Source organism: Drosophila suzukii, chromosome 3, assembly GCF_043229965.1.
Source record: "Drosophila suzukii chromosome 3, CBGP_Dsuzu_IsoJpt1.0, whole genome shotgun sequence".
Lineage (NCBI taxonomy): Eukaryota > Metazoa > Arthropoda > Insecta > Diptera > Drosophilidae > Drosophila > Drosophila suzukii.
Window position 1 is genome coordinate 12,336,633 of NC_092082.1, and position 23,361 is coordinate 12,359,993.

The following is a 23,361-nucleotide window of genomic DNA, read 5'->3' on the forward strand; positions in this document are numbered from 1 at the left end:
AAAAAGATTTATTTTGGAAGATTTATTTTTATAATTGTTAAGATAATTATGTATTTAAAGTTTCCAAAACAACTTAAAGATTTTAAAGGATTTATTACTAACGGCGGGAAAAAGCAAGTATTTATGAGTCACAAAACGTTTAAAAATAAATTAAATCCGTTTGAGTATTTATCTTATTGAAAGTGTAAAATGCGAAAAAAATATAATAGCTGTTATCCACTGACTCATTTGGAGGCTATTAAGTGCACCTCATTGGACTGGGCACAATAAATTATGAAATATTTCAATTTTAAATATTTACATATATTTTAAGACAATTTTAATATTTTTAAAAGATTAAATGCTATTTCTGGGTAAAAAAAGAAATTGTTTTATTCAGGACTTGTGAATTTGAAAACGGGAACTTAGCCCGATAGCTCTACAATCTTTATGGCTTATCTTCACTGCTGCAAATGAGTTAAAAGCCCAGAAACCCAAGACATTGGCTGACAATTTTTATTGAAACTTGTTGAACTCTTTGCCGGTAATTGTTTGCCTTTTGGGCTTTGTTTGTGCGTCTGTGGCTGGTGACAAAGCCAACTTAAGTAGTTGGCCGCCAGCTTATCGCCCAGTGGTCCCCGTGGTGGCTCTTCGAAGACCGGGAGTCGTTTGAAAGACATTATTCCGGGTTTGCCTTTGTCCAGCGATTACTGGCCTTCGGCGCCAGGTGGGCTAATCGCCGGCTGAGCTGTCCGTGGAAAGCCGGAAAAGCCAAGAAAGCTGATCGCGAAGGTGGCTCGAAGACTTGGCTTCTTGGTGTCCTGGCCAAAAGTCGCCTAATTAGCTGGCACTTTGTCCTGGGCCACTTAATTAGCCGGGTCCTAGTGCAGAGCTCCGCGCACATACAAATTGTTGGCGGGGACAATTGCATTCCAGTTGCGCAACAGAAATGGGCGCCAATTAAAGTTGGCGGCAGACTGGGAATTCGAGTTGGCGGCGGCGTCGTCATCCAAAAGTTTGGCTAGCATATTTAAACTTTTTGCGCCAACATTCGTTGTTGGATTTTATGTGTATGATTTTAATTCCATTAAAAATTGCGCCCGGCATGCGAAATATACAAAGGGGTTAAGAGGAGGAGGAGTTGGATGCAGAGTGTCACATTTAAAATATTTTTATTGCTAATACTTTTTTTTGCTTTTACTGTTTTTCAGTGCTCGACGCTAATTAAATGTGTAAATTGTTGGAGTTTTTAATTAAATGCGACAAATGTCTACAAAAATTAAGCGAAGCAGGCGAGGACAACAAAAGGATTGGCCGGACTCCATTGTCCTGGGAGCCCTCTCACTTCTCATGGCTGCTGCTGTTTTGGCCTGGCATTATTTGGCTTACAGCAAAAGCTCGTCAACTTTTTCTAGTTCACTGCAAAAAAGGCGGCAAATCAAATCAGCGAAATGCAAATGCAAAGCGAGGCAAACGGAAATGGCAAACAATTTGGCAAACTTTCTCAGCTATTTTTGATGAGGGCAGGCACAATGGCAACGCGTGCATTTCGTACAATAGGGTTATGTAAATAAAATAAAATAATATTAATAATAAGTAGTCGTAAGTAGTTAGACAAGGCACATTAGAGACGCGTGAGCTGTGATCAATCTGGCAGGCGCCACACTTAACTATTCCTCCTTGTTCTCGCCAGCGGGCACCTCCCAGTAGTGCTCGTCCTGGTGCTGTTCGTCCTTCTTCAGGTTCCGGAAGTTGGTGTACTTCAGCACGGCCCCTGGTTTGGGATTAAAGAGGATGTTAAGATTAAAGTAAAATTTATAAATCAAGAAAAAACTGAAATTAAAGTGCTTAAAGTACTTATTAGTTAAGTTTCAGGATCTCTTGGTCTATGAAAAGTTTTACTATATTTTACTATAATATTAAATCAACAATTTCAGGATATCTTAAACCAAGAAAAACTATTTTTACTATCTATACATTATGAACTAAAACCTTTTTTTAAATTGCGAGTAAGTTGAATAATGTAGTTCCTTCACAAAAATGGTACACAAATGAATAGTTTAAAAATTAGTTATAAGTATTTCTATAAATTTGTTAATAGTACCATGAGAAACACTCTTTCTCATTTACAATTTCGTTGTTTTTCCCTTTTGGTTATTTAAAAAAATCCTATACAAACCTGTCAAAATACCACCGCCAATGGCAATAAGCAGTGTGACAGCAATGCCGAACAGTTGGTAGCCCGCCTGTGAAGTTGCATTCCGGCCAAGACCCTGTGGGATATGAGTCCAAAAAGGATTAACACCCACCGCTGGAACAGCCGGACACGGATACTCACGCCCATGATTTTGGTCTCGGTTCCGTTGGTGCCCACCATGGCTGGGAAAATGTCCTGCAGCTCGGACTGGTACTCGCCCACGGATGCCATCGAGGCGTAAATGGCCGAGGCAATGGCCGAAATCAGGGCCGGCATGCCGTGCAGGTTGTGCACGCCACAGGTGTCGTGCAGCCTCAGATTGGCGGTCATCCAGGGCTGGAAACCAGTTCAAAGGATTATAAATGGACAGCTTTGTGCATTGAATAACAGAAATTTTAGAACCAAGGTTTAAAAAGCTAAGAGTTGGTCCTTAAAACAAAATTACTGAATGAGTTACTAATATTTCTCCATTTTAAGTTATTAGAAGAATTAAAACTTTGAATGGAGGCACATGGAACTACTTTCCGGGAAATATCACTGGTCTAAAATCAGAGTAATATGTATATTCTTTTATTAAGGGTTAGTTCCTTTTCAAATAAAATGGTAAACGTTACTAAAATTAACTTTTTGTCATTAAAATCAAATTTAATATGCTTTCAATTATACTGTATGCTAAATATTAGAGCAATTCATTATTTCTAAAGTGGCTTCTCAGATTTATTATCAATTACTAAATAAAGACACATTAAAGAAGAAGAGCAATGAATTTCCCTTAAATTCTCAACAATCTAGATCGCAAGATGTGCTGTCTGAATTTGAAATATAGTAATTAATGGCCAGTGCCGACATTAAATTGAATAAAAGTGAAACATGGCCAGGGAGTCAGTGTGTCATCTGAAAAGTGCAAATTTATTTACTGCTCCAGCGAGCGTAACCGAAAAGAGGGAAAACCCCACGGATTTCGGTGCTGCGTGGTCGTAATGCAAATGGAAGTCCGCCGGATTCCGGGATGAAGTCCGGCGGAATACGGGATGCGGCTGACCGGCGGGCAACAAACTTTACTCATTAGCGTCGCATTTTTCCTGGGCGCACTAATTAAAGCGAAGCCATCGCCAGCTAGATATAGTTCTAGTTCCATTCCAGGTTCGCGATTTGAATAGCGGGCTTATGCTTGTATGGGGCGGGTATTATGGACCCTTTGGGTTTTCAATTTCTACTTTTTTTCTGGCAGTTTCAGCCTGCCAAACTTACGGTTAAATAGCGATAGCCGAGCACCGAGACCGTGCCGGCGATAATGCCAATTAAGACGGCTCCGTGGGCGCCGAGCAGCAGGTTGCACACCGTGCCCACGGCCACTCCGCCGGCGAGGGTCGAGTTCTGCACGTGCACCATGTCCAATTTATTCTCGTGGCTGACAAGCGCGGATACGACGAAGGTGGTCACTGTGGAGTAGAACAACGGAGTAGGGGGCGTTAGGATGATGTTCCCAGGAACAGGACAGCACAGAACATGGCTAAAAACACGCAGGGCAGGGAGGCTGCGGCTCGCATTTATGGTTGGCGGGCGGATTGAATGTGAAGCCCGGCCAGTGAATTTCGTATGGACTGGCTTAATTACATGATATTAATGCATTTTTGAATGAGTCCCAGGTAGGTTCATTAGGGTGCGCAAAAGTACTGGGGCTTGCTGTTAAAAATGTGGCTTGAACGGGGAGTTCTTTAGGGGGAGTTTGGTTAGACTTATTATTTGTGCATTTTAAATTTGTATTGCGTTTACAAGGAGTATGTTTTTAAATTACTTTTCTGTTTATCATTGTTTAATTAATGTATATTTTGAAAGATATATTACCAGTTGTTTTGGTAAGCAAAAAATATTTTTATCATACGGAACAATTGTAAATGATAGTAGAAAAATTGTATACATTTTGTTTAATATGTTTGTTAAAAAAAAACTATTAGTAAAATCTTTTTTTTACTTCGAGTTTTTCTAAAATTATTATCATATTACCAATGCTCTAACTGTAATGCATACATACATTCCTCTGGAAAAGGGTAAACTCTTTAAAAAACTCAATCAATTGCTAACGATACATTAAACAGAATAATCACGTATACGACTTGTTGAACAGCAAACTCTGCATTTTCTCTGCTATTTATTCACTGCCTGTTTCTGCAGTGAGCAAACTCAGTTGCATGCTAAAATCCTTCGCATTCATAAACCTTCCTTTTTAGATTCTCTAAGACCAACAAGCAGCTATCGCTAATCACTCGACCAGCAGGAATGACACACCCAACACAGCAACAGCAACTGAACCGCACTTTTGCAATAAACACAAAACTAATAAAAATGTAAACACGACAGTGGCAAGATCCCTTTGGATTTCCCGAGGATTTCCAACTGGGGGAGGACCCCTTAGTATTATGTCGCCTTTCCGCTGGCCACAGCACAGCAAAATAACAAAACAAGGACGCTTCGGTTTATGACCGGCAGCCAGCATAAATCTCGGCTGAATAACACTAAATACTTAAAAATCTCCATTTTATGGCGGAGCATATGTTGCAGCCATAATAATTTGCATAAATTAGTTGGGGCCAGGCGTCGGTTGGCCACTGCAAATAAGTAAGGCAAATCTCAACCGACGTGTTGGCCAAACAGGGGACAGTTCCGGCAGAGGGGAAAGTCCAACCGCAACAATTTCAAAACAGCTTTTGACGTTGTCCGGGCAACGCAAAACAACGAGAACAGCAAATTCTGGCTTAAAAATCAATTAAACAGCTTTTTTACAGCCGGTCCCCATCCTCGTCGTCCTGCTCGAGGACTAAACCAAAGCCAAGCCAACGGCATCCGAGATTCAGGATTCAGGACATCAGCTGCTGCTGTTGCTTTTGTTTAGTTGCCTTCTCCTGCTCGAACATTAAACAATTTAAATTAACGCCAATGGTGTCACTTGCGACTGTAAAATGTGTTTTGTGCTTAGCGTTGTTGGCCAATGCGGGCAGCCTCCCCTCTTTCGACCCCTAAAAATCCACCCTGCTGACCAGACTGGAGTTCTAAACGGACCCTAACCAAAAAGCACACAGAAGAAAATAAAATAACTCGACCATCTATTCAAAGATTAGAAAATATATATAACCCATGGCTTACCAATACAGTTATCTTAATTAATGAATTTTTAAACTTCTCGTTTTTATATTCCCATTATATTTTATCTCGATTACGATTTAAAATACCTATTTTAATTTTATAATTTGTATTTAATTAATAACAAGTGTATGGTTAAACCAATAATAAACTAATATTTTTTTACTCACTTAGTTTACGTTCATTAAAATAATGGCAACCTTTTCTGAATACCTGCTATTAAATGTGTTTCTTTTTAAATTTATATTTTACTAGTAAGAGCTCATCGTAAGTTATGAATAAATATTTATTTAGATCTGGTTAGGGTTACTTGGAATGAAATGTGTCCTTAGCAAAATAAACATTATAGTAAGAATGTTTGGCAAAAATATGGACGTTATATATTTAAAATTTTGGTCTCTGAATTTTTTCATTAAACCTTAGGAACGGTTTTCTATACATAGATTTAAGCTTTTGTATTAAAAAATTCCTATCATATCATTTTTCCCTGTGCACACCTAGGAGAAGGTCCAGACGACGTTTCGGCTCATTTTGTGCCTGGTGTGAAAACAACAACTGGGGCGTATTTTTGCTGTTGGCGCCGCATTCGGACACCAAATGGCGTCGTCTGACCCGATCCCCTCCTGCTCCTTCGCCTGCTAGTCCTCCTACTCCTGGTCAAAACCAATCCTGCTGGCCAGGCCATGCATGTCCGCCCGCATGGCCAACATGGACCAGCGTGGCCACACCCACTAGACCGCCTCTAATTTCAGCATTGAACTGAACCCCAGCTTTAGTTTAATTAAGGCAACAACTAGTGAGCCAAGCAACCGGCCACCGAATGGACAAGGACACGCCGGCCAGGACATGCGGGAGTTGCTGGGGGGGAGGGGGGTTTAGGCCACTGCAACGGACGGAGCCGCACGTTGACTCAACTAATCGCACATCCTTCCGCATAAAATGTCCATCCCCATCCCCTCGGCAGCTCCCAACATGGATACTCTAGGATGTCTATCCTTGGGATGGGGTCATCCCAGTCGGCCGCCCAGATTGGAATTCATTGATTCAGTTTCCTCTGGCCCCAGATATGAATTGCAACTAAATTTGAATATGCACTTTATTGAGACGAGAATTTTTAACTCAAATTAAGATGTACTCGGGCAAAGCTGAGAGTGCTTTTCAAAGAGCAAAGAAATTATGGGCAAAAAAGCAAAATGAAATACTAACAAGTGGTACTCTTGAAAACATACAATATGAATCATTTATATGGTTCGCATTCCATTCGGGCAATTAAAAATGCGAAAAATCACTGTGAAGTGTTCTTTGTTCGGCATATAAAGTTAATGAACTTTGGCAAAAGAATTTTTAAGTTGGCAAAATATTTAATAACCAATATGGAAATATATACTTGATTTAATTGCTGGCAATGGGATAAATAATTTAAATCGTTTATTCAAACAAAAGATGTATTTGACTCGGAAATTGGATCGTAGGAAGTGGGTTTCATTGTGTATGTAAAGTGTTTTTGAACTTATTTCATTGTTGGAAAACAAAAATGTAAATACCAATGGGAAATTAATGAAGAGAAAAATGCGTTCGTAACTAACGTTGTTAAATATTATATTTAATTAATGAGAAAAATATTTTATAATTATTTTAAATATTTTATTATGACAAAATACATTTTCTAGGGTGTTTATTTCGACGACTAAGTCCCCCTAAAATTTCGCCCAGCTCTTGGTAACTCATGTGCCTTTTAAGGTGTTACCTCCGCCACCGTAACGTGAGGGCTTTAATACCATGGCCAGAAGAGCCGGAGCAGAAAGCCGGCGAGACTCCGGCCACAGTTAGCCAAGTGACGCCCCATCCCGAGTTGGCTTATCTCAGCTGCTGGCCCTACTATTATTACTGGCCCTGTTGTTGCTGCCGGGCGTCCTTTGTATACATTTAATTTGTGTTTTGTTATTTACATTAACCGAGCGAGTCAACCAAGGCAAAGCCCCACCCCGGGCTGCTGCTTTTAGCACATTTTCTATATGTGCCCGGCCAGGACTGGACCTGAATGGGATTTACCAGTGACTACCGACTGCCTCGACTACTGACCCACCCATCGGACCAGGCAAATGCCGGACAGGCTGGCTCGTTTTTATGTGCGCTACGTGCTCAAAATAAATTTTCAAATGTGTTAACGAAACTATTTGACATTTAATTAGTTTGTGAGTCGCATGCGAAAGGACCTGAAAAGGGGCATTGGGCTGGGGCGAAAAGCTGCCTGCGAACCTTTTCAATTTCATCGGGAGCCGTGCTAATAGGCCCGCCAACATTATAATTAACAAGGCCTAAGGAGACCATAGGAATGACCCAGCCGGGCGTGAAGATATGTGCGAGTGGGCGAAGATGGCCGGAAGATATGTCCGGAGATGGACGTTGGACGGCGGAATGTCCTCCAGCTGCCCTCCACTTGAGCCGGCTAATTGCCGGGGCACGTGACTCACCTGTTGCCGCGGCTAATGACAGGAACGTGTTCAAAATGGCCCGCTCGCCGCCGGCTCCCTCGGCCAGAACGGAGTTAAAGCTGGGCCAGTACACCCACAGGAAGGTGGTGCCGATCATGGCGAAGATGTCCGAGGTGTAACTGGCGCCCTCCAGCTTTCCCGCCTCATTTTGGTCGCTGGCGGGCCTCAACATTAAAGCCACCGCCAGTCCAAAGTAGGCGCCGAAGGCGTGGACGGTGATGGAACCTCCACAGTCGCAGATCTGTCAAGGATAAAGCATTTAGGATCAATAAATATATTTATAGCTATTTTTAAAAAATTATTTATATTTATTCAAGAGAAGAAAGCAATCCACTTGCCCATACATATGCCTACTTATCGAAATAATACTTAAACTATGACTAGAAACATTTGTAATTTATAAAATACTACACAAAAGGTAACACCCTTAATAAAATTTTTTTTTAAATAAGTTATATTTCCAAATTAAGATTAAACAAAAATTAAAACAAAAGTTGTTCACGTCTAATGCGCAATATAGTATTAAACGTGTCTATCTTTGAACAACATTTGGTAATGAACAGGTAATATAAATTCAGCTAGCCCATGGGCTGTCCTTAAATTACATGTTTAGAAAATATTTCAAATCCTTCTACAACTTGTGTTAATTAATAGGTAATATAAATTCATTTAACCCATGGGGTGTTCTCAAAATATGTTTACAAAATATTTCAAATTTCATGTAATTATAATAAACGAAAATAATGCTTATTCCGCTTTCAAATTATGCCATTGAAGGCATTAGCAAAATGTCATGCTTTCTCCTAATATTATGCACGTTTTGTTTTCAAATTTATTACACTGCTCTGATTAAGCTTATGGAAATCATCTGTTTGTTTTCCTAGCAACCCGAACTGCATAAAATTATCACCGAATTTTAGAATGCATTTTAATTCGGTTTGCATACGGTATGACCCATTTGTCACGACCTGTTTAAACCTATTTTCATAAATAAGTATTGAGCAAATAATAAATATTGGTTCACAATTTGCTGAAATGTTTAGGGGAAATATGCCTTGCCACTGGGTATTTTATAATAAAGATTTAGCCACTACTCACACTGAAAACATGCAGGGCCAGGTACTCGTTGGCCGCGAAGAGGGCCACCTCGAAGATGGACATGCACAGGAGCTGGATGGGCGTGGTCCTGCCCAGGAGGGCGCCCATGCTAATCAGGGGCACGGCGGCGGCAATGTCCGCATCAATGATGTTCTCCAGGGAGAGGCTGTGGGCGGAAAAGGAGGGGGATGCGATGAGCAGGAAGTGCGACAGGTGACACGCCCGCGGCCGCATAAAAAATGGCTACAACTTCACCCAGAAATGGCCGCCAAATGAAATGGAATACATTTTAAAGCATTTCAAGGCGGTTTATGTTTCTACACAGGAGAATAAAAAGTGAATTTAGAAAGTCAAATGGAAAGAAAAAGTTAGAGTGTAATATAACTAAGATTTTTAAAGGCCAACAATATTTTAGTCCTTAAAAAAGTTAAAATTTTAATGATAAAGTTCACATTTAAAATTCAAACTCATTAGTTATGTTGGCCTGTATTTATGTAAATTTGTTGTTTAAATTCAAATGAATTTATTAATTTTTTAAGTGTTTAGTCTTTGCCATAAGTTATTTATTCCACATTCTTTCAGTACATTTGACTGTCAGGTTCTTTTTACAGCTGCTTGTCCTTTTGTTTGCCATTTGACTTGGGATTGTTGCCCATTTCACTTAGCATAAGTAGAGGATTCCACCCGAAGCCTCAGCCTCCGCCGAGCCCTCAGGTTGACTTCTTCATTTAAAGTAATTGCTTGAATTCATTTTCAGCTTCGGGGTATTTTTCTTCATTTGACATCACAATCTTATTTGTCAGTTGGGCTCTGGCCTCTAAGTCAAGCAATTAATAAATTGAACCCAGTTGCTGGAACTCACCTGATCTTGCCGTCCTCCATGTGGAGGAATCCCTTCATCAGGACGGCCCACTGGACCACCAAGGCGGCCATGAACAGGGTGAATCCAGTGGCACTGTAGCCGTATTTGCGCAGGAAGGTCATCAGGAAGCCAAAGCCAATGAAGATCATCACCTGGATGTCTTGGAACTCTGTGGGGAAATCAGGGCAGTTAGATTCTAGGAGGAGGAAGATGAGGAGGGTCTGTCCTGGCCAGCTGGGGTGCCAATTAATAGAGTCAAGTCGTTTCAATTAACCGCCCAATTGTCTGCTGCCAAAAGTCAATTGCATTGAGATTGATGTCACCAGGGCACCAAGACGCAATGGCAGCTGCCCCACTGTGGGGTGTGGATACCCCACCCCCAACCACCCACTTTTACACCACCCAACACCACCCACCAACCCCCACAAAACACCCCCTGTGTGCGTATGTGTGCCCGCGCGGGTGCAATTAGTGTGAAATACGGTTTAATTTATTTATTATGAATTGCAACAAGTTGTTTACAGACGCATTTGCATAAATTGAAATTAATGACTTTAATTATTCATTTGTGCGCGTGTGTGTCGTATGTCCCATTGTTCGGTTTCGGTTCGTTTCAGTTCGGCAAAATGTACTATGTACCCTGTTCAGTGGCTGAAGTAATTAATGGAATTGGTGCCACGGGACCCAAAAGACTGCGGAGACTGTGCGAAAAAGAACTTCATTTATTTATGACCCGCCAACACTTGGCAAACAATGCGGGTCCTGCCCTGCCTTTGGTCCTGACCCCCATCTCATTCCCCCCAAAATAGAACAGGACTAGAGTTTATATCTATATATCGCTGGTTGGCAGGGGTAATAGCTTTATGTGGGCTTTGATTTAGAGCTTCAACTTGGTGTCCTTTTAATTGTTTTTGACCATTTTGCATCCGTTTTCCCTTTATTCGCATTCGGCTATTTTAATTACTTGGTTATCAATAGGATGTATACATTTCAATTGCTCAATTTTCAAGTAATTAATTCAATTCTTATAATAGATACATTTCTATTTTCGGATCTTATCTATTCACTATTAATTCATAGCCATTAAAACGGCGAAAGATCAAACGTTTTTTCAATGAATTAATAAGTTCTCAATTAATCATCATTTAATATAGTTTTTTTGCGAGTCATAGAAAAACAAACATATGCAAAAGTTAAGCTGTTGCCAAGTTCTCTCAAGTTTAGTGCCTTTTATTAACCCTAGGCGGCTAATTAACCAAAAGAAATAAGTCTTAGGGCAAAGCTATATATAAAACTTTCACACATTTTTACTTTACTTTAAAGGGCAGATCTAAAAATAATTTAGATGATATTTATTTATTTCTGTGGAGTCGCTGTTTGATTAATTCAAGAAGAACTATAGCCATGAGCGTTCAAATGCACTGACTTTTATTGCACAAAAACTACCAAGCAAACAAACCAACAATAATATAGAAATAACGTATACAAACACCGAAAATGATATTTTTGCACGTTTGCTATAATTTTAGAGGGGTGAATCTAAATATATAACATTGTTCCCCACACAAGAGGTGCAATTTTAGGGGTTCCATGTAAACAAATCCCCCAACGTATAAAACAACTTTTGTATTTGATTTGTCAGTATGAAATGTTTGCACTGCTGCCATGCATATTTAGTTTAAGTGATTTTTATTAGACAAAGCGGGCTAATTAACCAACAGAAAATGTTTTAAAAACACAAACAATAAAATGGTAGCTTGACTAAAGTCGTAAATAAATAATAATTTGATTAGCAAAAGTGTTTGAGCTTTGGCCGAGTTGATTTAAATTTAGTGGATATTAGCTCTTGGTGGCTAATTAAACAAAAATAAGGAAAATTTGAAATGCATGGCCTATAAAAAAACAGTTTGGTCAACAGATATTTTCGCACATCTGTGGTTTTTTCAGTGCCAAATTTAGAGTTAAAAAAAAATGGGCGTTTCTAAGAAAACGGTGGCTAAGATACAAGCTCTTTCTATGAAAAAACAAAAACTAATAACTCAAATTATTAAAAACTAAAAAATCAATAGGCAAACTTTCCTTTTTTATTAAAAATGTATTAACAATTACCTTTTTATGTCAAATAAATTTCTCTAATAAATCTATAACTTCTTGAAAAATGGTTTACCAATGCTTTATTCTAGAGGCTTAAAACAGGACTCGTTTTTCTAAGAATGGCACAAAGGATGGGTTGAAAATCCCAGCTACTCACGCGGATATTTGGAAACGTGTTCGTTTGCTGATCCAGCGTCTTCGGCGCCGATTGCCCGGGGCAGCGCCGTCTTTTCGTAACGCACGAACAGCCAGAATAGAACCAGGAAGATTATTTGCACAATCATCAGGACGACGTAGCCCGACACTTTGGCAGCCGGCGAGTGCATGGTGGCAGGAGGGATGCTGTTCGAGCCCGGGCAAAAAACACTACGAAAACTAGACGGAACGGCTCCTGATTGGAGTTCGAGTAAAAAACGGAGACGGAGACGGAGTCGGGGTTTTTGCTTTTCAGATCCCGGCCGCAGACGATGCAGCACGTGTATGCGAAGTCCAGGAAGTCCTTTCCGCCCCCCTCTTGGGATGTGCAAATATTTGTGTGCTTTTCTGCCCTATCTCCCAGAACTCGGGATGCACACTATCTCCAAATATATGTGGATAGATATATACACATCCGTTCACATTCACGATCCGCTGCGGCTGAGCACTGGGCGCGTACTGATGCCCGGAGCGATGAGCGCGGCGTGTAAGTAGCTGCGAGTTGGGTCTGCGGTCAACGGGGCGTATGTGCGATATCCACAGCGATTTACTTGCATGATATAACTATTTGATTTAATTTGCAGTCGCCGCTGTTTCGGTACCCTGGGCTGAATTATTCACATTGCCCTCCTCTGGAGACCGAGTCGTTGTGGTTCCATTATATTTAAATTGTTTTTGTTTTAGCTGCAATGCAATTTCAATTCCAATTCCGAATACGAATCCAAATCGTTTTACAAGGCAGCCCAGACCTCCTTTGCGGTCTCTCCACCCAAAAGTCTGGCTTCGTTTCGGTTTGGTTTGTTTGTTTCGTTGGTCAATTGATTGGTAATTCGTTACAAATTTATCCTCAGACTGCATTTTAGAGCTGTTGCAGCCGGACGATTTGCATAAACGCCATTGAATGGCTTGGCCCGGCCTGGAAGGTGAAAGTGGCTTAAACTTTAACGAATTCTCCCCATTCAGTGTTGTTGTTATTGACTCTGGGCCAATCGCTTGAACCACTTAGGAAGGGTTTTCTTGTTGACTGATAAGCCGCAATCTCAGTGCTGGTCAAGTGGCAATTGTCGTGGGTGTTGAGTGTGGGGATATGTCTACAGAGGCGATTCGGCTTGGGATCTGTCTACACACCAATTAATCACACATAGCCAGTAGTTGCTGCAAAGTAATTAACATGCTGACAGGCGAAATGAAGGGTCGTAAAACCAAATACTGCTCATCTGGAGCAGCTGACTCGATCGCAGATCGCCGTTCTTTGATGAGCCCCTACATTCGACTTTTTTCGGTTTGTTCAAGCAATTTCAACTGATTAACAGCCTTTTTTAGTGGTTTAGTGCGAACTTAATGGGCATATAAATGCACGACGAGTCGCACACTAGTGCCAAAAGCTTCCAGTTGCGAATGTTTGAAGTGGCCACAAGTCAGATGCTTAAATCAAAAAACTTAGGGGGGAAAATTATGGCAAATTTTAATTTTTTAAATTAATTCCCATAAAATACAACACTTTAATCTTAGTTAATTGCCGTGCCAAATAAATACCTGTGCGTTTAATATGGACCGCTACATTTAGGTCTTATAAATCTGGATCGGTGAAAGTGTCAAAATGTCTTAAGAAAACAGTGATTCAGAGAAAGAAGTAAAATGCGAATACTTAAAGGGTAAACGCTCAAAGTATCATATTATTCAAATTTATAAATTAAAAATTAAATGTGTCACACTTTTGATCGGCTAATTTTCTTTAAATGAATTAGCAGCTTAAATATATTTTAGTACTGACGTCGATGAAGCGCCAATGATTCGGCAACATTAGAATAATACGAAAACAATATTGATCAACACAAATATCACACATTTAATATTATTTTGTACTTTGAACAGAATTTAATGGAAAAGATTCTGTAGCAGAAAACGAACCGTGTAAATAATTATCTGCTACAAATGAACACGAGAAAGACTTTTGTTTGATCTAAAGAACATACGTTTGCACCTGGAATAGGTGCCAAATTCATATGCTGATATATCGACCGAGTTGAAGTTGAAAACCTGGAGAACATTCTGCTAATTGCTAAAGCAAATATCCATATCAAATTAAAGAGAACTCATAAAAGCGGTTAGTGGGGGGGCCAGAACTCACAGAGGCCACTGGGGCGTATGATTGATATTTATTTTTTCAACAAACACAAGTGCACCTGTGTGAAAATTGAAATTCTCATGGCGCTGGCAACAATAAAAAAAGGTAAGGCAAAGCAGGCCCCACATAAGAAAATGTGTGAAGTTTGCGCAAAAACCACAAATGTTGCCAGGCACGCGCTCAGATCTTGGAAATCCACACACACACACACATTTCGACAAAGGAAGAAAGCACAGTGAAAGCAAAGAAAGCAGGGAAGCGAAAGAAAGGAAAAGCATACCGGGGTCGAAAGGGAAGGTTAAGGTGGCACATCAGAGCGATTTCGTGCTGCCTACTTGGGAGGGAAATTTGCATCCGCAATCACTTTAAATCAGTGGTCGGCACACACATATCATCACAAGTTTGCCTTGCATTAGTGTGAGTGTAACAAACACGAAGTTTGCGCGCGGCGTGCTGTAGCGAGACGTTTCTCTGCTTTGCACTGAGATCCTCTGCCACAGCAACAAAAAAGCGCGCCGAAGTTGAGAAAAAATGACCCGAAGACCCATGCCGAAGTCACACGAACATGTACGTTATACGTGAGCGAGCAGAGGATGGGCAGAACACTTCCCTATGCTCACTAGATAGGCCGCTGCCGACCACTGCTTTAAATGTTTCCGTTTGAATACGCAAATAAATCGAAAAGGATTTCCAATGAATGCTTATGAGTGTCCTGGCAAACCCTTGTTAATGTTGTTGTTTACAACAAGTGTACATGTCTAAATCCCGGAAAAGCGGAGCTTCAGAGCGTCAGAAAAAATTGCGATAACCCGGCCGAACGGCTGCCAAACTGTCAGGATTGCGTCCAAACTCCGGCCACAAGTGCCCCTCCAAGCGGCCAGTCTGGGTCATGCGGAAGTACGTATTTGGCCCGAGTGCCAGCTGAGCCATAAATAAATATGAGCCACTGTTGTCAGACAACGGCACAACAACGTTGACGATATGTTGATAAACTTTAACACCCCACAAACACTCGCCTGAACCCGGCCAAGTGTCCAGAGCAGTAGTGCAGAGTAGCTGCCAGGATTCCTGCTCGTCGAAGGACCTCCGGCTGGAGCAGTTCCTGCCACAGCTCCTGCCACAGCTCCTGCACCAGCTGACCCACAACAATTGCCCGAGTGCCGCTCCATGGCCATATGCACCGTGTTTGCATTCCCATTCGGGGCGAAAGTCCTTTCGGGAACATAACAGAACTGTTTTGTGTGGCTTTCCTGCGAAAGCCCAAGTATCTGGCAAGGAATCCTAGCTGGCTCACCAGCACTACAAAAAATATATAAAATATTTTTGAAATAAATATTTTCTGAAAGTATATAAGAAGAAGTCTATATGATTCGGCGCAAATACAAAAAACCTTCTAGTTGAAAACGTAGGCTACATAAATTATTTTCAAAATATGTTTTTAAAGTCTGCTATTAGTTGACAAAATATTATAATGTATTTCATGTTGAAAATATGCACTAGCTACATAAAAATAGTTTAAAATTTCATGTTACCAATGTTTTTTATAAGAAATCAATATAAAAGAAATATTATAAAAATAATAGATTCATCTAAGTATACTAAATTTTCTTTTTATTTTAGATTTTCAATCTTAAATAAATCCTTGTTAAACAAATAAAATCAAAAATTGATTGGAGTAAAAGAAATTGAACTGTTGCTCCACTGAAATAGTATTTTTAATAACATTATAAACTTATTAATTTAAGATATCTTTAAAATACAAAGATATTTCTCAAAGTGCAGCATTCCAGAGTCTCTCCAGTTGCAAAATTTTTGGCTGCCACTGCACTCGTGTCTGAAAGTGGGGATCGGGATGAGATGGTATGGGATGGTATAGGATGGTAGTTTGGATGGTGGCTCCTCGGTTGCGGGTGGTTGCGCCTAAGCGATTCGCTTTTTGTCTGTTTTGTGTCAATTTTGGAATCCGCTTTGGCTACCGCCCCCTCACCCCCGCCGCCAAGCTTCGGAAAAGCTTTCGGTTGCGCCAATTGTTGGCATTTACAGCTACTTGGCTGCCGGGCCCTTGACTTGGCCGGGATTCCGAATCCCCGGGATCTATCTACACTGTGTTGCAGCTTAGAGAACCAGCTCAAGTGGCGCACTGGGGATTTTTCAATTGCGTTTATAATAAATTTCGATTTGTCAGCGGCAAAACGAGGGAGCGGCATCAAGTGGCCGCCGCATCCCAAGTGGCACCGAAATCAGTCAGCGATATAGCCTCGGATACCAACACACAAAGCGGGGACAGCTCAATTCCCGAATCTGGAGTAAAATGATTCGGTTGAGAGCAGGATAATCAAATGCAATCTTGGCAATCTATTGAAATATTGCAGTAAGGCTAGAAAAGTGCTTTAAAAAATATGTTAAGTTAGAAAAGTAAAGGGAACAAGGTAAAACTAAAATATTTAAAAAACTATGAAAGTATTACCAATGGGTTAAATAAATATATCTAACTAAAAGTCATCTAGCTAGAAAATGGATAAGATCTTTTTTGACAAATCCCCAAGCTTATGCTTTAAATTTTTTTAACAACTAACGATTGTTGATCTTCATCCCCAAAATAGGCTATACCAATCGCCCACTAATCAAAACCTGTTTAATTTAATTAGAAATAAATTAGAGTTGCGTGTGATGCAGACAATCAGTAGACAAACTGGATCGATATTGGGCGGATATATAGCCGGTGCAATAAAATTTTAAAAGCCAGCGAATCGATCGTTTGACAAACGTTTAGCCACACAAATGTGAACTAGTTTGGCGCCAGCTAAGTGACAAATGATTTTATTCGAAAATGAAGGCAAACAAAGGGCACATGTGTTCTGTGTGTGTTGATTAAATGGCAATAAAGCTAGTTTATGGCTGTATTTAAACTGATTTCAAAGGGGGCTATGAACTTTTGAACTGGAACACTCCTCCTTAAGCGATTGCAGTGGCATGTGTGGGCGTGGGAGTTACATTGGCCGTCTCATGATTCTGGGCGGGCGTGTAGGTGGTGGCTCCCGTCTCATGGGTCTGGGCGGGAGTATATGTGGGGACCGTCGTTTGTCCCTGGGCGGGAGTGTAGGAGGTGGCCGTCTCATCGGGCTCCTTGTCCAGGATCACCTTCTTCAGGATGATGTAGAGGGCTCCGCCAATGAGCAGCTCACCCAGGGCCACACACACGATCAGAGCCCAACCGGGAATGGCAAGGCCAGCTGCGGGAAACGAGGCGGATTAGCAATATTTCAGAATCAATCACGTATACGCCACCACTTACCGAAGTATCTGCGGGTGAGGGTGCGACGACCGCGGTTCACACGTCGCGTGGCCTCCGATTCCTGCAAGAAGCAAGCCAGCAGAACTGCGAATAAAAATCAAAATAAAATATTTTAGAGATGGGGGCACTCGAGCATGATTTCTGGGAGTGATTTCTATAATTTTTGAACAAAACGACGCGTGTGGTCGAAGGTGGCCCGCTGGTATTGCGGCATTGGCTTTGAAGCATCCATCAACCCCAAGCCATAAAGCGAGCCAAACGGAACTCATTGAAATAACCATAAAGACCATTCATCATATAGATCTTCAGCTGTGCAAAGACTTGTTAAGATATTAACAATTAATTATTGAGAAAATGTTTAGCCACAGAGCCAAGCCAAAATCAACAAAAAACGATGATTCTGATTGAGCCAAAATCGCGCGCGCGCCAACTTCGATGATAAATGTGAGCTTGGTGTTTTTTTTCCTCCCCATTGTTTCCCCATTGCGGATGTCAGACTCGATTTCACGTAAAATTATCAAAATGTATTTTTAATTAATAATATTTTATATCTGTTTGTTTTGGTTCAGCTCATTCGGCATATTTTGCGCATGAAATATTAAATGGATTTAGTTGTCGATACGGAAAGCATAGTATTGATTTCCCCCCCTCGATTCGATTAGGCGGTGATTCATTGAGAGATGGGCCTGCGACAAAAACCAATCCGCCAAATGGATGTGGCTTAGAGTGCGACCGAGTTTCGTTGGCCAGCCGCTAACCGAAATTAATTGTTTTCATCCATTTTTTGTTTAACATATTTCCATAATTTATATGCGAAATAATTACCGAGATTTGGCCACTTCCGGTTTCAGGGCATTGTACTTTTGGCCTAATGAAAATTGCATGAAATGGAATCATTCGGGATTTATTTAATGACAACTAAATCATTTGTAAAATTTGTGATGCCGAGGATTTTCTTTGATTCACTGATTCACCACGCCCTTAAATAAACACCCATTGTATGGGGCAACAATGAGTAAACAGTGGTTATCTAAACCGCACTGATAAGCACACATTTTTGTAGAGTTTTCTTGTGGGCGATTGTGTGACGCACACTTAACCCAGTTACTCATCGTTAAAGTCTCCAATTGCTGAAGTTGGGTCATTAAATCCCCACACCTCAGAGATCCCTTGGCTGCACCAGGACATTATATTGCAGCTTAGTCTCACGGAAACACAATCCTCGGTCCACACGCACACTAAAAAAGTACATATCTGCCAGATACGCACTCAAAACCCAACAGATTCAAACGAGTATGCAGAACTTTACCCAGGCATATCACCAAGTAGGTGGAGCACTTCTTAGCCAACTTCATTTCCGTCGTTTTCGTTGGTTCGTCGTTCGAAAAACTTCTGTTCGCTTTCAGCTGTTAGCCAAGTTTGTAACGCGCACGTCTTCAACTCCAAAGTGGAACTAAAAACCTGTGCGTGATTGCATTCGACGACAGGTGCTCGTATCTTATCGCAGCGCACCTTATCTGCTGGCGATAAGATAAGAGGCTCTCTTTTTCTCTCGATACATATAACATCTGAGGTCAGCAACACTACGAAAAAATATACATTTTATAGGAGGATTATCGGAACTACTCTAATAAATAATAACATTTTAAAAAAGTTATACTGGCAACCAAGAATTATTTTTTAAACGTTGAATAATTCAGCAACGCATTCACATTTATGTGGATAAAGGTTAGAACTTACAAAACAAAATTATATTTTTATGATTTACGTAATATGAATATTATTAACCATTCCCTTTTTTAAGAAACTATAAATGCCCTTACTATTTATCAGAACAAAATTCAAGAGTTTTTGTCATGAAATAGTTTTGTATGTTTTAAATTATCTTAATAAAAAGCAATACTGGTTTTTTTATCTATAGCCAGTTCTAAGCAAAGAGTTTTAATGAATTCTTTTCTCAAAGAAAACTAGACGCTTTTGTTCTAAATGGATTTGACTGTTCGTTGTTGCTAATGGATATAAATACTATAAATTCGAAATCATGTTCTTGACTTCAAACAGGTATTCTCAAATTGATACCTATAATGCAATGGGTTAATCATATGCTAATATTTTTTATGAACTAATTGATATACATTTTTCTTTTGGTAATGGAAAAGAGTATCCAAGTTTTTGTTTTAAAAATGTTTATTATTGTTAATTCGGGTTTGTACTCGGGTTGTTCATAACGGATTCAAATTGACTAATACGCTCGACTTATGGTTAGTTTCATCGTGAGACCCTCAAAGGCAGGACTTCTTCTGGAAAAGCATCCTTGACAATCTCAAATGCTGCGGTGGGAGTTGGCACAATCGGCTTCTTAGTGGCGACGGAGCTTCAGACGGCGGACGGTCTTGTAGCGGTAGCCATCGGCAGCCAGGACGGTCTGCTCGGCGGGCACATCGATGATGGCGGAGGCGGCGGCCTCCTCCACGGGGGGCAGGTACTCGGCGGAGGGCAGCTCGTTCACATCACGACGGCGACGGATCACACGACGGACGGTCTTGTAGCGGTAGCCATCATCAGCCAGAGGAGTCTCCACAGCAACAGCCTCGGAGGCGGCTTCCTCAACAGGGGGCAGGTATTCGGCGGACAGCTCGTTCACGTCGCGACGACGACGGATGACACGGCGCACGGTCTTGTAGCGGTAGCCATCGGCAGCCAGGGGAGTCTCCACAGCAACGGCTTCGGAGGCAGCCTCCTCTGCGGGGGGCAGGTACTCAGCAGAGGGCAGCTCGTTCACATCACGACGGCGACGGATCACACGGCGGACGGTCTTGTAGCGGTAGCCATCATCAGCCAGGGGAGTCTCCACAGCAATAGCATCGGAGGCGGCTTCCTCAACAGGGGGCAGGTATTCGGCGGACAGCTCGTTCACGTCGCGACGACGACGGATGACACGGCGGACGGTCTTGTAGCGGTATCCATCATCGGCCAGAGGAGTTTCGACGGCAACAGCCTCGGATGCGGCCTCCACGGGGGGCAGGTACTCAGCAGAGGGAAGCTCGTTCACATCACGACGACGACGGATCACTCGGCGGACGGTCTTGTAACGGTAGCCATCATCGGCCAAGGGAGTCTCCACACCAACAACCTCGGAGGCGGCTTCCTCAGCAGGGGGCAGGTATTCTCCAGAGGGCAGCTCATTAACATCACGACGACGACGGATCACACGACGGACAGTCTTGTAGCGGTAGCCATCATCAGCCAGGGGAGTCTCCACAGCAATAGCATCGGAGGCGGCTTCCTCAACGGGGGGCAGGTACTCAGCAGAAAGCTCGTTCACATCACGGCGACGACGGATCACTCGGCGCACGGTCTTGTAACGGTAGCCATCATCGGCCAGGGGAGTCTCCACACCGACAACCTCGGAGGCGGCCTCCTCCGCAGGGGGCAGGTACTCGCCAGAGGGCAGCTCGTTGACATCACGACGGTGGCGCAGCTTCAGGCGGCGCACGGTCTTGTAGCGGTAACCATCATCGGCCAGAACTCCCTGCTCGGCGGGCAGCTCCACAATTTCGGAGGCGGCTTCCAGGTTATTGTCCACCGGCGGCAGGTAATCCGTGGCAATGGAGGCCGCCGAGGCAGCTGCGATCACAGCAAAGGCAATGACAAAGAATTTCTGCAAATGGGCAAGGAACAGAGGGTATGGGTTAGTCCTGGTTGCAGGATCATCCGACTGCCGGAGAACTAACCATTTTTCCAGAAGATCCAAGACGACTGCTAGATGTCTGCTAGATTAATCCAAAGTTGATTCTGTTTCCAAACCAGACCCAACGACACTATTTATACACAAACTGCGCGAAAAGTTCTCGGCTGGCCGATGTCCATTCACTTTGCGATCAGATGAGTTGAGATGAGCTACGATGATCGCTGGGGAAACCGGTTGGGAAGCGACGGACTACCGCATCGATCGATGGCTTCTTCTTCTGGGTCTCCAAGCGTAGATTGTCTAGTTGCTATTGTCAAAAAGTGTCTCAAGCACCAATTGAACTCCAGCTGGGCATAAAAGGTGATTAGCGCGGCCAGCTGCCAGAAGACAAAACGAAAGTAAACAAAGAAGAGCCGGCGGATCGGTAGATTTGTAGATTCGTAGTCTTGGAGATTCGTAGATTTGTAGATTCGTAGGCAGAATGAACAATGGTCGAGGGCTCTTCGATTGTCTCTATTATTTGCATCGGTTTATGTCTACTATATGGTATATGATATTCAATAGATCGGATACATTTGTGACAATCCATTACCATAGGTAATTGCAAGCGGAAGTCGTCGCTCTTCATTCAAGCCGATGTATTTTTGGAGGCTCTCGATCGAATGCTTAAGGCCAAGATCGCCCGAAAGTCAATACGCCATCTCGTTTGATGGACTCGAGACTTGAGATTTGAGACTCGAGTGTTGCTATTTTCGGTTTTTGCTCGCCACGCTCCATTATGGCATTTGGCTATTAATAGAGGCATGATTTAAGAGATCGCCTCGACTTTTCCATTTTTCAATTTATAATTCAAGTTTAAATGGCGTAGATGCTCCAATTGAGCGGCGGGCAAGCCATAAATCTCGCGGATAAGCCCAAATGGCTTACCAATCTCCCACTCACAGCGGTCGATGGCATAGGAATCCATTCTGGCGATGAGAATGGATGATGGAGCACCTCTCGAGTGGTCTGTCTGTTTAAAAGCGTTTGATATGTAGATGGGCTATAAGTTATAAGAATAGAATGGAATGTGCTTTTTATATTTCTTTGTAGTGTTCAATAACCCATTCGTGTATTACATCCTGTTGAGTAGGTTGTGTGTAACTGAGCGTATCGAAACGTTCTTGTAATTCAGATTTAAACTGCGCACGAAACACCGAAATCTTTCTTTCATTAACTTTATTTCCTGGTCAGCTCCACTCGGGGAAAAAACTGGGGCTCAATTTCAAATATATTCACACAGCATTGGGGGCTTTATTCTTTCGTTTATTCATTTGTAAATGGCGCACATAAAAAATATATATATCCAGCCAGGCTGTATAGTACTGTGCATATTTAATTTATATCTGGCAATCAGCATCATCATCATCGTGCCCCCGCCACCTTGCCACATTGCCCCCGGTGAATGCGGCAAACGGGGGCCAACGAAACAAACACGACAGTTCGCTTTTGGGGCTTCCTGGGATACGGAATCAAACGGAACAAAATCAAAATGTATATCTGCATATAGATGGCCCTTTGTGCCGACGAGAAAAAAACAACGTAAATAGGCACAGTTTCAGGATCTGGACCTGGACCTGGACCACCTGGTCCATGGCCACTCCCAGTTCCAATCCCAATCCCAATCAGTCGTCCAGTTGGCACAGGCAGGCCGTGCCCCGGTTAATCCAATGCATGGGCTTCCGGGAGCACCTCAGTTGCAGGTACATCACGAAATTGGTCGAATGGCCGGTGGTGGACAGGACGCCCCTCCGCTCGCTGGTCTTGTAAACAGGACAATCGTAGATGGTCTCCGGCTCACCGCCGCCGGTGGATCGGGGCAGATCCTCCAGGGCTTTCAGCACGGGACGCAGGTAAATAACCGGCAGCGTGTCGAACAGGATCTTCGAAAAGGACTCGTCCACCTCCTTGGTTTTGCGATTCCACCGAGCACCCTCAATGAAAATGCCCTAGATAAAAACATGGTATTAGTTAGAGAAATATTATAAAATATTTCGAAAGTAAATAAATATTTTAACCTCAAGAAAAGGCTGTTTTGATTAATGTAAGAAAAGTATATCAGAAAACATTTTAAGATAAAATATTTTTTCACTGAAATTGTTAAAATAATGATGTCAACTTATAAAATATGTTAAGGGAGTCAACTA

At 42.0% G+C, this 23,361-nt stretch overlaps 4 protein-coding genes across 7 annotated transcripts in view; all 4 read right to left on the reverse strand.

The window, feature by feature from the left end:
• Positions 1–287: 287 nt before the first annotated feature.
• Rh50 (Rhesus blood group-associated glycoprotein Rh50) lies at positions 288–12,528 on the reverse strand. 2 transcript variants are annotated; one of them, XM_036815783.3, is made up of 9 exons: positions 12,024–12,528; positions 9,773–9,941; positions 8,911–9,076; positions 7,792–8,053; positions 3,428–3,618; positions 2,318–2,512; positions 2,159–2,252; positions 1,651–1,753; positions 288–1,014 (listed from the first exon to the last, which is right to left on the reverse strand). In XM_036815783.3, the coding sequence occupies exons 1-9, from the start codon at positions 12,190–12,192 to the stop codon at positions 861–863; spliced, it is 1,503 nt and encodes a 500-aa protein (XP_036671678.3). In that variant the 5' UTR covers positions 12,193–12,528; the 3' UTR covers positions 288–860. The 2 variants fall into 2 exon arrangements, with proteins under 2 accessions (XP_036671678.3, XP_036671679.2); XM_036815784.3 differs by lacking the exon at positions 288–1,014 and adding an exon at positions 1,135–1,398 and having other exon boundaries at positions 12,024–12,527.
• A 4,450-nt stretch (positions 12,529–16,978) lies between these two features.
• Positions 16,979–18,951, reverse strand: hoka. The gene is made up of 3 exons (XM_017080591.4): positions 18,794–18,951; positions 17,485–17,568; positions 16,979–17,422 (listed from the first exon to the last, which is right to left on the reverse strand). The coding sequence occupies exons 1-3, from the start codon at positions 18,837–18,839 to the stop codon at positions 17,145–17,147; spliced, it is 408 nt and encodes a 135-aa protein (XP_016936080.3). The 5' UTR covers positions 18,840–18,951; the 3' UTR covers positions 16,979–17,144.
• Positions 18,952–19,653: 702 nt separating this feature from the next.
• On the reverse strand, positions 19,654–21,374 carry LOC108014454 (uncharacterized). The gene is made up of 2 exons (XM_017080575.4): positions 21,219–21,374; positions 19,654–21,145 (listed from the first exon to the last, which is right to left on the reverse strand). Exons 1-2 carry the CDS (start codon positions 21,219–21,221, stop codon positions 19,844–19,846), a joined length of 1,305 nt encoding a protein of 434 aa, XP_016936064.4. The 5' UTR covers positions 21,222–21,374; the 3' UTR covers positions 19,654–19,843.
• A 1,070-nt stretch (positions 21,375–22,444) lies between these two features.
• The window catches only part of Dnah3 (dynein heavy chain 3, axonemal), a 41,168-nt gene continuing 40,251 nt past the window's right edge, over positions 22,445–23,361 (reverse strand). For all 3 annotated transcript variants that reach the window (XM_036815684.3, XM_070995675.1, XM_065864413.2), the window contains one exon: positions 22,445–23,163. In XM_036815684.3, coding sequence (XP_036671579.3) covers positions 22,840–23,163 — 324 coding nt within the window. In that variant the 3' untranslated portion in view covers positions 22,445–22,839. The remainder of the gene's footprint in view (positions 23,164–23,361) is intronic.

Excerpts from the sequence above, each read along its gene's own strand:
- Rh50 (XM_036815783.3), bottom strand. The coding sequence starts at position 12,192 with ATGCACTCGCCGGCTGCCAAAGTGTCGGGCTACGTCGTCCTGATGATT. Across the intron at positions 9,942-12,023 it reads ACACGTTTCCAAATATCCGC|AGTTCCAAGACATCCAGGTG; the intron begins GTGAGTAGCTGG and ends ATTTCCCCACAG. Across the intron at positions 2,513-3,427 it reads TCGGCTATCGCTATTTAACC|CCCTGGATGACCGCCAATCT; the intron begins GTAAGTTTGGCA and ends ACTGGTTTCCAG.
- hoka (XM_017080591.4), bottom strand. The coding sequence starts at position 18,839 with ATGAAGTTGGCTAAGAAGTGCTCCACCTACTTGGTGATATGCCTGG. Across the intron at positions 17,569-18,793 it reads CTACTTGGTGATATGCCTGG|TTCTGCTGGCTTGCTTCTTG; the intron begins GTAAAGTTCTGC and ends TTTTATTCGCAG. Across the intron at positions 17,423-17,484 it reads CCTCACCCGCAGATACTTCG|CTGGCCTTGCCATTCCCGGT; the intron begins GTAAGTGGTGGC and ends CGTTTCCCGCAG.